The following is a 15,439-nucleotide window of genomic DNA, read 5'->3' on the forward strand; positions in this document are numbered from 1 at the left end:
GGCACACTGTGAGCACTCAACAATACTAATTGGCATCATTATTTTTGTTGTTATTTAAACATTTTATTATTGGAATGGAAATTAGAATAGAAATTCTGCTGGGTCCATGGAAGGAAAGATAGGGCTTCTCTTCATACAGTGGAGACGAGAAGAAAACAAGTTCTAACAAGGAGACAGAAAGGAGATTAAAAATAATAACAAAAAAATTATTCTCATTTAAGTGCCATATTCTCTGAGGAAGCGGTGCTCTCTTTTCTGTGTTGGTAACCCTACCTTTCAGAATGTTCAGGATTGTTTAATTTTTGTAATGTCATTCTTTTTGATAAAGTTTCTTTATTAATTTTATAATCAAATGTGAGATAATATTTACAACTTTGAAAAATTTATACACACAAAATAAATTAGAACAAAATTTTGTCCTGATATTTAGGTTTTGAAGACATACATTTATAATTACTCCAATCTTGACATATCTTGTCCATGGTTGCCTTAGATATTATTTAAATTAAATCTTATATAATTTAAACTTCTTATGCCCCTAATCAGATTGTACACTCCTTGAGAATGGAAACTCCCATACATCTCTGTATCCTCTACAGCAGGGGTCCCCAACCTCTGGTGAGTTGTATAATTATTTCAGTATATATTACAATGTAATAGTAATACAAATAAAGTGCACAATAAGTGTAATGCACTTGAATCATCCTGAAACCATCCCCCCTGCCCCCGGTCCGTGGAAAAATTGTCTTCCATGAAAACGGTCCCTGGTGCCAAAAAGGCTGGGGACTGCTGCTCTACAGCACTCAGACTCATTCCTTTCACTCTGTAATTCTAAAGAAGAAAAAAATGGTTGATTTGATGCATATCTTTGGCAACGTTGCCTAGGAGTGAGAACTTTCCTGAAGGTCTGTGAAATGACTGTGCAGAAGCCCTCTGAAAACCCATGTTTAAAAAGAACAGGCTGGGCGCGGTGGCTCACGCCTGTAATCCTAGCACTCTTGGGAGGCCGAGGCGGGCGGATTGTTTGAGCTCAGGAGTTCGAGACCAGCCTGAGCAAGAGCGAGACCCCCTCTCTACTAAAAATAGAAAGAAATTAATCGGACAACTAAAAATATATAGAAAAAATTAGCCGGGCACGGTGGCACATGCCTGTAGTCCCAGCTACTTGGGAGGCTGAGGCAGAAGGATTGCTTGAGCCCAGGAATTTGAGGTTGCTGTGAGCTAGGCAAAAGAGTGAGACTCTGTCTCAAAAAAAAAAAATAAAAAGAAGAACAAACTACACTCATGACTGCTGAAAGCTTAAGATTTTACCCTTGTCATTAATAACTTTTTGAATGTCTTAAGACACCAGTGAAAGCAAAACCAGTATGATTGGGACACTGTGGTTTTGGAAGCATACATGCCATTTAAAAAAAAAAATGCGCTTCACTGGTAACATTCATTTTCCAAGGCTGTAATTAGAGAGAAACACTTGAGAAGCACTGAAATTGTGAAAACTAAAAGACAGCAGTGACATGGCCCAGATTCACCTCGATTAGCACAGGTAACCCAGACTGTGACAATTCAGATTTACATAAGCCCAAAAAAGTTAAAAAAAAAAAGCCTCTTCATTTTAGCACTTTTTTTCCCCTTTCTTCCCCGGTAGACTTCAAGTTCCAAGTGGGAAAGCTGGCCAGGATGGGTGGGACCTCAACAGGCTGACTCACTGCGGTTTCAGTCTGCCTGCCAGGGAAAGTTGGCTTCAGACTGCAGTCAGGCGAACAGTGCAGCCAGTTTTGCTGGCATTTTCATGTTAAAGATGACCTTGTTAGAAAATGTGTAAACAGGACAGGGCGGTGGAGGCCTCTATTGATTGATTGATTCCCCAAGAAACTTGGAATTACTAGCATCATCTTGGCTCTATCACTTTATGCTTGTATAACTGTGGGCAAGTTATTTGAACCTTGGTCTCTTCGCTGGCATAATGGTTGTAATAATAATTTCTATTTTATAAGTTGGGAAAATAAACTGAAAATTAATGAAACAAAATAGTTTAAATATGTGGAAAAGTGCCTGGCATATGATAAGCACTCAAATATTATTATTATTCACTACGATTATGATCTTAAGTCCTATCAAATATTATTTAGAAAATCTCTGTTTCTTTCCCTTCCTTTATATTTCTAATTTTATCATTCCAGTTAAGGTGGAAAACAGATGTACATTTCTTGACTTCCCTGTTTCCCATTCTACCCAGTCAATTAGTACACCAAAATATCCTTCTTAGAACCATTTGACTTATTGTAAATACCAAGTAGAGGCCGGAAAAATACAAATCCAATAGAATACCTAATCTTCAGTACTTTTCAACAAGTTTAGTTGATAAATATTTACTGAGCACTTACTATGTACTGCATTATACTAGACTCTAGAGACTAGCAAAGAATGAGTAAAAGGTGTTTTCTGCCCCAAGGAGTTTAGAGTCTGGGTATATATTCTGGGATTAGAGAGTTATAGAAGGCATCCTTTAAAAAAAGAAAAAAGGCACCTGAGCTAAAACATGAAGGATGAGTAGGCTTTAGCTAGGTAAAGGATAGGAGAGAAAAGGTTCTCCAGGCAGAGGGAACAGCAGGAACAAAGACAGGGAAGTACAAGACAGCTTTGAATTGCAAGTAGTTCAGAATTCATGGAGTAAAAAGCATGTGATAGAGAACACTGGGAGATAAAAGAGGACTTACAGTTTACCTAGAGAGACAGAAATTTGGTAGAATTTCAACATGTATCGGCCTAAATAGGAGAAGCTAAAGATTCCATTTCCAAATGAGCCAACACCTTCATTAGCACACAACTTTCATCAGCTGAGCTTCTCAATCTAGAAAATACTATTTTAGGTCACAAAAATGATGAGTATTTTCAGGCTTGCATTATGAAACACTGGACAAGTTCCTTTGTTATTCTTTGTGTTTTTAGTTCCTCATTTGTAAATTGGGATAAGAACCATGCCTTATTCACAGGGTTGTTGTTGTAAATGAGGTAATGTGGTCACATACCTCAAACAGTATCTCCCACACAGCAAGTGATCGAGGGGTCCCTTGAGGAGTCTGCATGGCAGATATGGCCGGACCAACTCTAGGATCCCCCACAAAAAAATCAGAAAGTGATCAACAAATGCTAGCTAGTATTATTTATGAGCTGCTCTAGTCTCATGCATCCCAGAGATGCTGGGGCTGGGGGTGGGTGCTGCGATCAATGAGAGAGCATATAGGAGAAGATTTTTCTCAACACATGACTATGGCCATTTGCATGTAAAAATTATTTCTGACCCAATGTCCTGTCTAGATTTACCATCATGGTACATAAACTCTTTGACCCTGAAAAAGTCATAATTTCTGTGAGTTCTGGTTTCCTTACTTAAAAAATGGGGACAGTGATACTTGTTTCACATTTTATAAAGACAAAATAAGGCAACTTATAAGACATACTTAACCCGCTACTAGAGCCTACAGATCTGGAAGAAATAAAGATCCCTCCATCAGTGGGTCTTCTGGTGGGTGGTGGGGAAGAAACCCCTTCATAACAAAGCTGACAAGGCTTAAAAATTAATTAAATCACAAGTGTAAATAAAACATGTATGCTAAGCAATACTCTCCTTTCATCATGAGAAACAATACCTATTGACCTTGACCTGGCAAACATACTGACACCTAGAAGAGTGGAGTTGAGCAGGGTCGACCATGTCACCGTTCCCTGGCCCCTGCCCTGCCCTGCCCATCTTTTCCAGCCTACCCAAGCTGTTGGTTGTGGGTGGAGAATAAAAGAGAACAAAAACTGTGGTATGTTCAGAATGTTGCCTTTTTTGTTTCTTTTTCCTCAATCAACATAAATGATAATTGTCATTTTCACTTGTTAATTGACCAATTATATTTTGGTTCCATAATGTGCTAGTATTTGCATTTTTAGCCTGTTGTCTCTTATTCTGGAATGAAAAGGTTTTTATCTCTAGAATTTCCTACATCAGCAAACATTTTAGAAGTAATCACACGACTGATTAATTACTTTTGACAGATTAAGTACCTTTAATATTACTTCTCTTCTTGTTCTAACTCTCCTTCCTTACCTCTTTCTAACCCAGTCTCTCATTTGCTCAATCCACGAACATACCCTTCTTCCTTTCTCTCAAATTTCCCCTCTGTCCAGAATATTATACTCTCCTTCTCTGACTAGTAAAATCTAACTCAGCTTTGGAGACCTTGCTCAATGGGCAACCCCCATGAAAGGTGTTCTCTGGCAGGAAGCCCTTCCCTACTCTTTTAATAAAATTAGACCTTTTCTCTCAAGATCTTAGAGTATGCTATCCTTATCTCTATGAAAGCATTTGCCATCTTATATTGTAAGTAGTGTAATGTCTGTACTTCCAAATAGACTATAACTACCTAAGGGCACGAACGGTATCTTATGTAAAGTGATCAAGTATTTGTTGCTTGGGTAAATAAAACAAGAATGTATTCCTGGATGCTCATCCCAGCCTGTATCCTTTGATGCCTTCTTTAAGCCCTGGAGGAGTCAACCCTTCTCTAGCACAAACCCTTTAGCATGTCCCTTCCTCTCTCTTAGTACAGCTACCCATCCTTTACCCCAAGGCTACCAAATGCATGTTTTAAACTTTACAGAAAATATTGTGTTATCTGGTATTTTTTTAGGGTAGGGCATTGGACTGTGTCCCTGTTCTTCCTGTATTGTTTTTCTAACCAATGTTTCCTCTAATTTTGAAATCCTTTCATGGAGGTTCTTTATATTTTAGGTGCTGTCATTCAAAGTCTGCAAGACGGATGAATGGATGTAAGAATGGACAAATGTATGAACACAACACCACTTAGATTACTGGCAACAACTCTCGGATCGAGTGTGTCACAGTCTCGTCATTTATTCGGTACTCGATACATAAGGGAGAGAGATTTAAAATATCCCTTATCGGCCTTTTCTCTGCATCTTAGCTTGGTTTCTGTCAGTGATTCCCAGCGTTGAGAAGTAAGGATTAATCTGTGATGTTAGACCTGAACTCTAAGAGAAAAGGGCTTAGGACTTGATTTCTGGAAGTCAGCTGACCCCTGCTTGTCACCAAACCCAGCCCATTATTTTCCCTCTCCCCACAGCATTCAGCCATTTATCCATTCAGGGGAGGTGACATGCCTCACTTCTATATTTCCAATCACCTCTCAACCATATGGAACATGTAGGTGGACTGTCTTTCAGAGGGCATCCCACACAGCTTTGAGGAGCTCTGCAGCTCTGCTCACCCCTTTCTGCATTGCGGCAGATCCAAAAGGTGAAAAAAAGGATTGGGGTGTTACTAGCCCTGCTCCCCCCACTAGCACCACACAGCTCTTCAGAGGTTTAGTCTTCAAAAGCCACTTAATATTCCTGCAGACTCTCTGTGTTTAAAAAAAAACAGTATCCATGACAACTCTGAGCAAAAAAGACCAAGAGTAGCCTGTTTAATTCTTAGGCACATGTTCTATGGAGCATATGACATGCTTACAAAAATGTCTGGCGGGATGTACCTTAAGTCCTTAGGTCCACGTATCTTAGGACCTATTTACACATTACTCAGGTGGGGGCCTACTCCCTGGGTATCCCCCAGGGGGCACCAAAGAGCTGTTTCTTTTTTTAGAACATAAGGGTATACATTCCGGATGTCTCTTTCTGGGCCACATGAATCCCAGTGGACAGGTTCTATTGTACAGACTTCCTGGGATCAGCCCAGCTCACAGGGAACTGCGGATCCCCATGACACTGTCGGCTGCTGTTCTCGGCCAAATCTAAGGACAAAAACACACCAAGAGGCAGAGCACTTAGAGCTGATTCAGGAGTTTCAAGCAACATCACCAGATTCTTGTTGTGAAGCAAAGGGTTGTCGCTGAGAAAACTCACACTGCAGACTATACCCAGATATCTAGAGTGGTCCAAGCTAGCAACAGAGAATACGGTACTTGCCAACTGGACTGGGACTCCTGGGCTGCCCATGCTGAGGCTACAGATTCTCAAGGTACCACGTGAACGTCCTGAGTTTTTCTGAGATGTAAACCAGGAGTACAAGTGGGAAGACAGAATTCATTGCTTCAATAGTCCCCCCTTATCCGTGGTTTCACTTTCCACAGTTTCAGTTAATCACAGTCTGAAAATATGATATGAAAAATTCCAGAAATAAACAATTTATTAGTTTTAAATTGCACATCCTTCTGAGTAGCATGACGAAATCTTGTGCCATCCTGCTCCATCCCACCCATGAATCATCCCTTTGTCCATCGTAACCCGTATACACCACTCACTTGTTTGTCACTCAGTAACTGTCTGGGTTATCAGATTGACTGTTGCGGTATCACAGTGCTTGTGTTCAAGTAACTCTTATTTTACTTAATAATGGCCTCAAAGTGCATGAGTAGTAATTCTGGCAAATTGTTATAATTGTTCTATTTTATTAGTAGCGATTTTTCTTGGTCTTTTACGGTGCCTAATTTATAAACTAAACTCTATCATAGGTATGTATGTATAGTAAAAAACATAGTATATATAGTGTTTGGTACTATCCAAGATTTCAAGCATCCACTGGGGTCTTGGAAGGTATCCCCTACAAATAAGGGGGGACTATTGTACAGGTAATTGTCCATAAACCACAACCCCCAGCACATAGCTAACATTGCTTATTTGGACAGAGACACCACAATGACAACAATGTTCATAATCCAGACTAATCCATGGGCCACATTTTTTTTTATTTCTGCATATTATGTGAGTATAAATGTTTAGGTTATGTTGCCATTGCCCCCCCTCCAGTCAGAGCTTCAAGCATATCCATCCCCCAGACGGTGCACATCGCACTCATTATGTTTGTATATACCCATCCTCTCCTCCCCCTTCCCATCTGCCCGACGCCACATAAATGTTATTCCTATATGTGCACTTAGGTGTTGATCAGTGAAACCAATCTTCTGGTGAGTACATGTGGTGCTTATTTTTCCATTCTTGAGATACTTCGCTTAGTAGAATGGGTTCCAGCTCTATCCAGGAGAATACAAGAGGTGCTATATCACCATTGTTTCTTATAGTTGAATAGTACTCCATGGTATACATATACCACATTTTATTAATCCACTCATATACTGATGGGCACTTGGGTTGTTTCCACATCTTTGCAATTGTGAATTGTGCTGCTATAAACATTTGAGTGCAGATGTCTTTTTTATAGAATGTGTTCTGTTCTTTTGAGTAGATGCATGGGCCACATTTTTATAAGACATCACTATTCCATAGTACTGCTTCTAAAGGGGTAACAATTATCCACCCACATGACTTACCTTCTCAAAGTCTCGAAGAGCTTGAGTCTGCACCTGAGGGGGTTTCTCAAATGCTCTCAAGGAATATGTCTGCCCAAAGGGGGCCTTCTCACCACTTCTCCAGGTCTGTGACTGTATCGGAGGGCCTCGATCTTTAGTGTCACTAAGAAAAGCTGTCAATGAAACAGAACAACAACAAAAAAGATTTATATATAACGATGTGCAATTTAAACCTATGATCATTCTGACCAGCACATTCCAGCAGAATTTGGTTTCTGCAAAAAAATAACAAACCAATTCTAGGCCACATAGAAACTGTTCATATAAAGCAACCTGTTGTAGATCATATTAATAATAGTCTCCAGTGAATCAAACTACTTTGTGTCTATGCCCCTTTGCAATGTGATGTTCATGCTCCTCCCAGCAGGAGGTGGAGTCTAATTCTCCACCTATGGAATCTGGGTTGGCCAAGTTGCTTGCCTTGTCAATAGAATACGATGAAAATGTCACCATATGAGTTCCAGAGACTAGGCCTCAAGAAGTCTTGCATTTCTACGTTTGTCTTCTTAGCACCCCAAGTCCACCGTGCTGTGAAGAAGCCCAGTCTACCCTACTGGAGGAAGAAAGACCAAGTTCAGGGAAATGAAGATGCCCTAGCTGGCAGCCAATCACTTCCTGCCAGACATGTGAGCAAGGCTGTCTGGGACCCTCAGCCACAATCATGCAGTCAGAAAAGTGCAGTCATCTGAGTGATCCCAAGTAAGACCAACAGAAAAAAAACGCCCAGTCTGTCAAAACAGAATTGTGAGAAATAAAAAATCATTGTTGTTTTGAGCTAGGGGAGGGCAAACTTTTCCTTCCAGAACCAGACAGTGTTTTAGGCTTCTGGGCCATATTGTCTCTGTCACAACTACTCAACTCTGTCCTTCTAGCACAAAGCAGACCTAGCAATATGTAAATGAATGAGCATGACTGTGTTGCTATAAAACTTTATTTATAAAGCTATTGGGCTCATGGGCTGTAGTTTGCTGACCCCTATTTTAAGCCACTAAGTTTTGGGGTGGTTTAATACACAACAAAAGATAACTGAAATAGTTTTTAGAAGAAAAAAAAATCAATATACTTAAGTATACCTACAAATCTCTCTACAGAGAATTTTTTAGGTTACTATTTAGGAATAATAACATTTGTAACAACCAACATCTTTAAAGGGCATTACAGGTTACAAAATAGTTTCACATGAATTATTTCATGTATAAAGTCACTGCAACAAATGCAATAGACATATGTGATTATTAAAGTTTGTTTGCCCAAAATCACATTGCTTAAAAAGTGGCAGAACTAATCCTAAATTCTCTCCACTGTGTTTCTTAGCAAGTACACTGATACAGTGTTACTTTAGCAATTACAGGGATTGTAAGAGATCTAAGAGTCAAGGGGAAAACAAGCAAAGGGCCAGAGACTCAATCATCCCCTTAACCAATGGAAACACTGCTCTAGGAGAACATAGTGAAGGCTAAGCTGCTATTAACCCTATGCCTGCTTTTGAGAAATAACACTGTGAAAGAGTAAGAAATCAGAGTCTCAGTCAAGCACAGTACACAGAGGATCTTTGGGGCAGGGTTGAGGTTACAAGCAGAAGACATAAAAAACTACATCTCTTCTTGGCTGATGGAAGGAAATAAGGAGCATTTATTACTGAACTACTTTTTTAAATAAGAAAGAATGACAGCCATCACAATGCACGAGCTCCATAGACAGTGTCAGGGAAGTAAGAGCAAAACCTCACTGGGTGACTCTGCCTCGCTAAAGAAAAGTTAGCTGGACATATGGGCAGGTGTGGTCCTAAGAAGCCAAGAGGCAAAATGTCATGTGCTCTTCTTCTTTTTTTTCCTTTTCTCCCCTCCTTTTTCCCTTCCTTTCTTCTTTCCCTCCCTCTCTCTCCTTCCCTCTCTCCATCCCTCCCTCCCTTCCTTCTCCAAACTTGCCAAAGGAACACAAGAAAAAATACCCAGATGCTTCAGTCAACTTCTCAGAATTTTTTTTAAATGCTTAGAAAAGATGGAAATTCATATCTGAGGGAGGGTGGACAAGGTCCATTACAAAAGTGAAATGAAAACTTATTTTGTTCTGAAAATTGTCCCCAAATCACAGGAGAACATCCTGGCTTATTCTCTGGTGATGTTGTAAGGAAAGTGAGAGAAATGAAGAATTACTGCTGTAGATAATATATAGCCTTAAGGAAAGCAAGGCTTTCAAGATAAAGGAAAATATAAAAAGGCTATTACTATATTCTGGGTAAAGGAAAGTCCGATGCAGGGAAAAAGAAAGTTGGAAAAACTAGAAAAAAAAAAACAAGAAAAAGAGGAGAAACAAGGATCAGGAAGATGGTAGTGACGAGAAAGATAAAGATGAGAAGAAAATCATGATGATCATCAATAGAGTGAGTGGTTCCAGGACAGTTTTTTTCTTGCCTAAAAGTATTTAACTCCTCATTTATACCATTGACTTTAAAGGAAAAACAAAATGCCAGACCATATGATTTGTTTATAAACTGAACACTGTACGGTGTCTATTTTTTGTCAAATTAACATAGTACCAAGTGTGTCTTTAGATAGCCCTGTCTTTAACGGTATTTTCAATAGCCACTAATCTTGTCTGGTAGAGTTTGGGAGTTTAGATTGGCACAGAAATCTAAAGCAGGTTTTATTGGTACATAGCACAAATTAGTTATATATGGGGATGATAATTTTTCCCCTCTTCAATTTTTTTTTTTTTTTTTTTGAGACAGAGTCTCACTCTGTTGCCCTGGCTAGAGTGAGTGCTGTGGCGTCAGCCTAGTTCACAGCAACCTCAAACTCCTGCGCTCAAGCGATCCTCCTGCCTCAGCCTCCCGAGGAGCTGGGACTACAGGCATGCGCCACCACGCCTGGCTAATTTTTTCTATATATATTTTTTTTAGTTGTCCAGATAATTTCTTTCTATTTTTTTTTTAGTAGAGACGGGGTCTCGCTCTTGCTCAGGCTGGTCTTGAACTCCTGAGCTTGAGCGATCCTCCTGTCTCGACCTCCCAGAGTGCTAGGATTACAGGCGTGAGGCACCGCGTCCAGTCTTCAATTGTTTTTTGATGCAGCTAGTGCAAATAATTGTTCTGTTAATTGTACACTACCCTGTAATTGCAAATAATAATATTTTCTACCCATGAGATGTTCACAAAAATAATATATCTACAGCATGTTGAGCAGAGCAAAAATATAAAATAATAACATAATAATTATGATGATATTGCACCTGTTTGTTGATATTCTGAATGTTTCTAAATAAATTCAAACTTCTTAATTAAAAGAAATTAGAAAGAATGATTTCTTCCACATTTAGGTGAAATGAAATAGGCTACTAAGAGGAAGAGAATCTGCTAAAACAGAACAATAATACAGCACAATTAGAGTGGTGGGATGTGATGAAAAGAGCAGAGCCTTTGAAGATTGGACTTGAATCCTGACCACTGGCTAATTGTGGGAATTTAGGAAAATCCCTTAATTTTACTGAGTTCCATTGCCTCTGTAAAAACAGGGGTAATAATACCTACCTCACAGAGCTCCCATACGGATTAAATAGAATAATAAATGAAAGCACCCCACCACGTGTCTTTTCTGTAGCAGGTGTTTTATCCATTCCCCTTCCATTTTTGTCCTACTCCTTCAACTTTTGCCTCAAAATGCAGGAGGATCTTGACACTGAAAATGTTGAGTGTGGTAGCCCTTGGATTTATGAATTTAACACAGTTTCAAATACCAATTTTTAGTGACTTTGAAGTCCTTAACTTATTTAAATTAAAAACTTTTTTCCACATTGTACATATTAACAATCTTCAGGACTGGTATGAAAAAGACAGTCACTCAGCAAGTGAGTAAAGCCCTCGAGTGGGGAGAAGATTTTGCAAAGAATGGACCCCAAAAGAAAGCTATCTTCACTTTGGTTTTGTGATTGAGGTAGATCGTTGGCTAATGTTAATGCAGTAATGACTGTGCTATAATGAATATGTTAATAAAAATAATACGTAAGATTTCCTGAGCGCTTATTCCTTGATAGGCTCTGTACTAAGAGCTTTTCTCACTTAATCTTACCTATGAGATTGACATTATTATTATACCCATTTTAATGGTGTATTAGGATAGATATTTCACTTTAGTAACAGAATTTATCTCAATCATTTCACAAGTGACTTTAATCTTATAATTAGAGAATCATTAAGAGTATAAAGAGTTCATATAAGTATTTTAGTTATGAATTACTTCATTGTGCTGCTTCTTAGAACATAAAATTACATGTAGTATATAATTCTCCACTGGTAATTAGAGTATGCACAAATTTGAAATTCATGTAAGTTTGAGTATGTTGCGATGATAAACTTTTAATTCAAGGAAATTATGATCAGTAGGAAACCAAGACTTTAACAAGGCAAGATTCATAGCATCCTTACCTGCTGCATGACTTGTTCTGGGTACCATCTCCCCATGGTCCTCTGCAAAATAATCTCTGTGGAGAGAAATATATCATTAATTAATGAAATACTACCCTACAAGGTCCCCAATCCCTAAGAGAGCAAGACATTTATGTGCTGTTTTTATTTAATTCATCCACAATTACTCATCAAGCTTCTACTTTGTATCAGGGACAGTATCAAGTGCTGGGGATACAAAGGCAAACACCACAGAAGAGTTCCTATCCTCGGTAAGTACGTGAAGACCCAGCCATCGAACAAACAATTTCACAAGTATTAATTACTACTGTGGTCAATGTCATGAAGGAAAATGCAAAGGAAACTAGTACAGGGACTCAGAGAAACTTAGAGAAAGGGACACTTAAACCTAGAGAGGGAGGATGTCAGCCAGATAAAGGCTTGGAGCAGAAGAATATTCCATTATGAGAGAACAGCAAACACCCTGAGTCAGGAAGGATCTTGGCCTGCTAGAGGAACAGAGAGAGCCAATGTTGCAACCAGACCACACAGGGCCTCGTGGGACCTGGTAAGGATACTGAGTTTTATGTGAAGGGATATGAGAAGCCATTGAAGGATATTAAACTAGAGAATGAATGATAAATGAGCAGATTTAGTTGCTGAGAGAAACTGTGTGGAGGGGCAAAAGTGAATGGTGAGCATCTATATTCCAAGCAAGAAGTGACGATTTTAACTAAAGGAAAAGAAAATGGAGATGGAGAGAAGGAAAAAAATTCCAGATATATTTAGGAAGAAGAATGGACACAGGAAACTTGACAAACAAAGTCCATTAGTAGAAATGTTAATAACACCAAGATTCAGTAGCAAGAGGTGTATCTGGCCAGCACAGAGGGATGAAAAAAATCTCAAAAATATTCAGCAAATACTTGTCAAGCACCTGCTATGTTTTTAGGCACCATTTTAAGTTCCACAAACATAGCAATTAACAAAACCGACAAAAATCCCTGCACTCATGGAACTTTTAAAGTAAGGAAAGACAAATAAATACAGTGTGTAGCAGCAGTTGGGGACAGGTGCCATAAAAAAAGAAAAGTAGGAATGTAGGTAAGTAGTGCTGGAGGTAGGGGGTGGGGGTTGCAATTTTGAGTAGACAATGCTTCTCTAAGAAGCAACAAGGGTAGAGAATATCGAAGGCATCGGGGAGTGCTGGAGTCTGTGGCTGGGCAGAATGAGCAGGCCGTGGGCGGCAGAAGGCAAGGTCAGGGAAGGAATGGGGGACCCAGCAGGGGCCACAGACTGTCTAAAGCCTTTCTGGACATCGGAGGCCTTTAGCTACTGGAGTCTCGTGACTCAAAAAGAGAGATGGACTGAGTGACTAGTGTTTTAAAAGGGCTGGCTTCTGTTTTGACAACTGACTGGCTGATGGGGAAGGCAGAATCAGAGATGATTGCAATAGTCCTACAGAGGGATGCTTTCAACATGTAGCGTATTCTTTTAACCCTTGGGGACCCCCAGTCAGTTGTTTCACTTGCGCGCGCGCGCGCGCGCGCACACACACACACACACACACACACACACACACACACAATCTGCAGGCAGAGATTTCAAAGGCTTCTCTTTTTAAGAAACAGAAGACATTTACAGGGAGGCAGATGAGAATCTGGCATTTGTTTGAAAATTGATTATTTTTTCTTCCCTGCTTCAGGGCTGGATCTTGGCATAAATCTTCGTTAAGTCCCAGATGGACATGAAAGTACCAGACAGGGCACACTGGACTGCACGTGCCACCTGGCAATTCCTTGGTCTTCAAAAGTAGATCACCAGCTTGCAGTTCTCCCAGGCCCTCTGCCTCTCCCGCTTCTCCTTCTCATTAAAAACTTTCCCTGAAAGTTCCCTGGGAATAAGGCAAGAGATGCATGTACTACTTATTTATGGATTCCCTTCTGTGGAGGTAACAGAGAAGGATGTCAAAACTACCAACCAGAACACTGTATGGAAAAATGTGTGGGGAAAAAACCTAGACTTAGCTATTGTGATTCACCGAGCATTTATGCCCAGCCCATAGACAAAGGCCACCTTGCATCTGTGTCATGGGCGAGGTCAAATTCAGCCCATCTGACTTGTCTTATTTATTAATAGTTCACATAAAGTTGACCCTTTTCTAATTTCTCTTGGAAAAGGAGTGGGTCTACCAACACTGGGCCTGCCTTCCCACACAGGGGGCTAACTTGCCTCCTTCACACAGAACACCCATGCGTCCTCCAGTCCGCCATGGTCCCTGCCACTCCCAGTCCTTGTCATCCCAGCTCATTCCTGTATTTATGATAACTGCCTGGCTCCCTGCCGGCTCTGAGGCCGCTACCCTTCTACAGACCAAGAGCAGACAGACTTCCATTTCTGCTTTCAGACACAGTCTTGAGAAACCTATTGGCTTCAACACGCAATTCATTAATTTGTGGTGACAAGCCACTAACTGGCTTATAAGTCACTTTTACCTCTTTGGGCTTTAGTTTCCTCAAACATTTGTAAAAGAAGGGCATGAATTTCTAAGGTTTCTTGCAGTGATTATGCAGTTCTATTCTAACAGATGCTTAAATGTAAAACCTCTTTTCATATTCCCAAGGATCCAGGGTACTTTCCAGACATGATCTCACCCCATCGTTCTTGCTCTGAAGATTCCACATTATGGATCGAGAGCAGGCTCCAACATGACAATGCATATCAGCCCCACCAGACTCCTCACCTTCTCCCCCCCGCCCACATCCACTCTGAGCGTGCTGCTTGCCTGGTATGAATCAATAACTGGAAGTGGGGAGGTCACTGTAGATGGGCACTGAGTTAATAGGCGCACTCGCGGTCTCTCAAGAGATTTTATAAAAGTCACTTTAGCTCTATTAACATCTCAAGTTCTCCCTCGTATTGCCGGAGAGTGGGGCTCACTCAGCTGTTCCAAAAGGTTGGGAAGGAATCTGATGCTCCACAAGGGAAGGGGGTCATAGTGAAGAGACACAGAGTGCATGCCTAGGGGATTGCAATTCGTGATAACATTTGATAAACCAAAGTGCAAAGAGAATTGGGGTATGGTAGAGACAGACTCCAGATCTGGCCACGCACACGTACGCACGCACACAAAGCAGTAATATATTGGTAAATTCTTCTATATTACCCAAGTCTGGAAAAAAATTGTATAGCCTTGTCCTGGTTTCTCAAATTTGAGTGTTTCTAAATGCTTTTTTAAACATCAGTCTACAAATGACTCATGCTCAGCTAGCATGTGGTTCACTGGGCCACTTACAGCTTTCCCACATAGACGTCCATATACATTTTCCCCAAGATGCTTTTAATTTAAATTTTCCTTTTCCTATGTAAAGGAACTACACTTTTCCCTCAATAAGCCTTACCTTTCTCTTTCTCCCTACCTCATTGATCTGTTTAATACCAATACCAACTCCACTAAAATCACACAAATTTAATGTTCTTGCCAAGACACTACTCTGCCTCATTGGAAGAAACAAGCACTTTCCAAGTACAAGCCACTCACGAGCTGTTCACCTACTTGATCTCTGCCTGGCATATCACCCATATTTTCTTGATTTGCTGAGAAGTAGCTATTAAGATTTTAGATTCAACAATACATCAACATTAGGCCGGGCGCGGTGGCTCA

The 15,439-nt window shown here is 40.2% G+C and overlaps 1 protein-coding gene across 1 annotated transcript in view; it reads right to left on the reverse strand.

Moving 5' to 3' along the window:
- LOC105809587 (myomegalin-like) overlaps window positions 1–15,439 on the reverse strand; it is a 131,033-nt gene that overhangs the window by 63,295 nt on the left and 52,299 nt on the right. The window contains exons 2-3 of the mRNA XM_012643426.1: window positions 11,797–11,852; window positions 7,335–7,486 (exon numbers count right to left, since the gene is read on the reverse strand). Of these exons, the coding sequence (XP_012498880.1) occupies window positions 7,335–7,486; window positions 11,797–11,852 (208 nt within the window). The remainder of the gene's footprint in view (window positions 1–7,334; window positions 7,487–11,796; window positions 11,853–15,439) is intronic.

Source organism: Propithecus coquereli, unplaced genomic scaffold (assembly GCF_000956105.1).
Source record: "Propithecus coquereli isolate 6110/MARCELLA unplaced genomic scaffold, Pcoq_1.0 Scaffold197, whole genome shotgun sequence".
Lineage (NCBI taxonomy): Eukaryota > Metazoa > Chordata > Mammalia > Primates > Indriidae > Propithecus > Propithecus coquereli.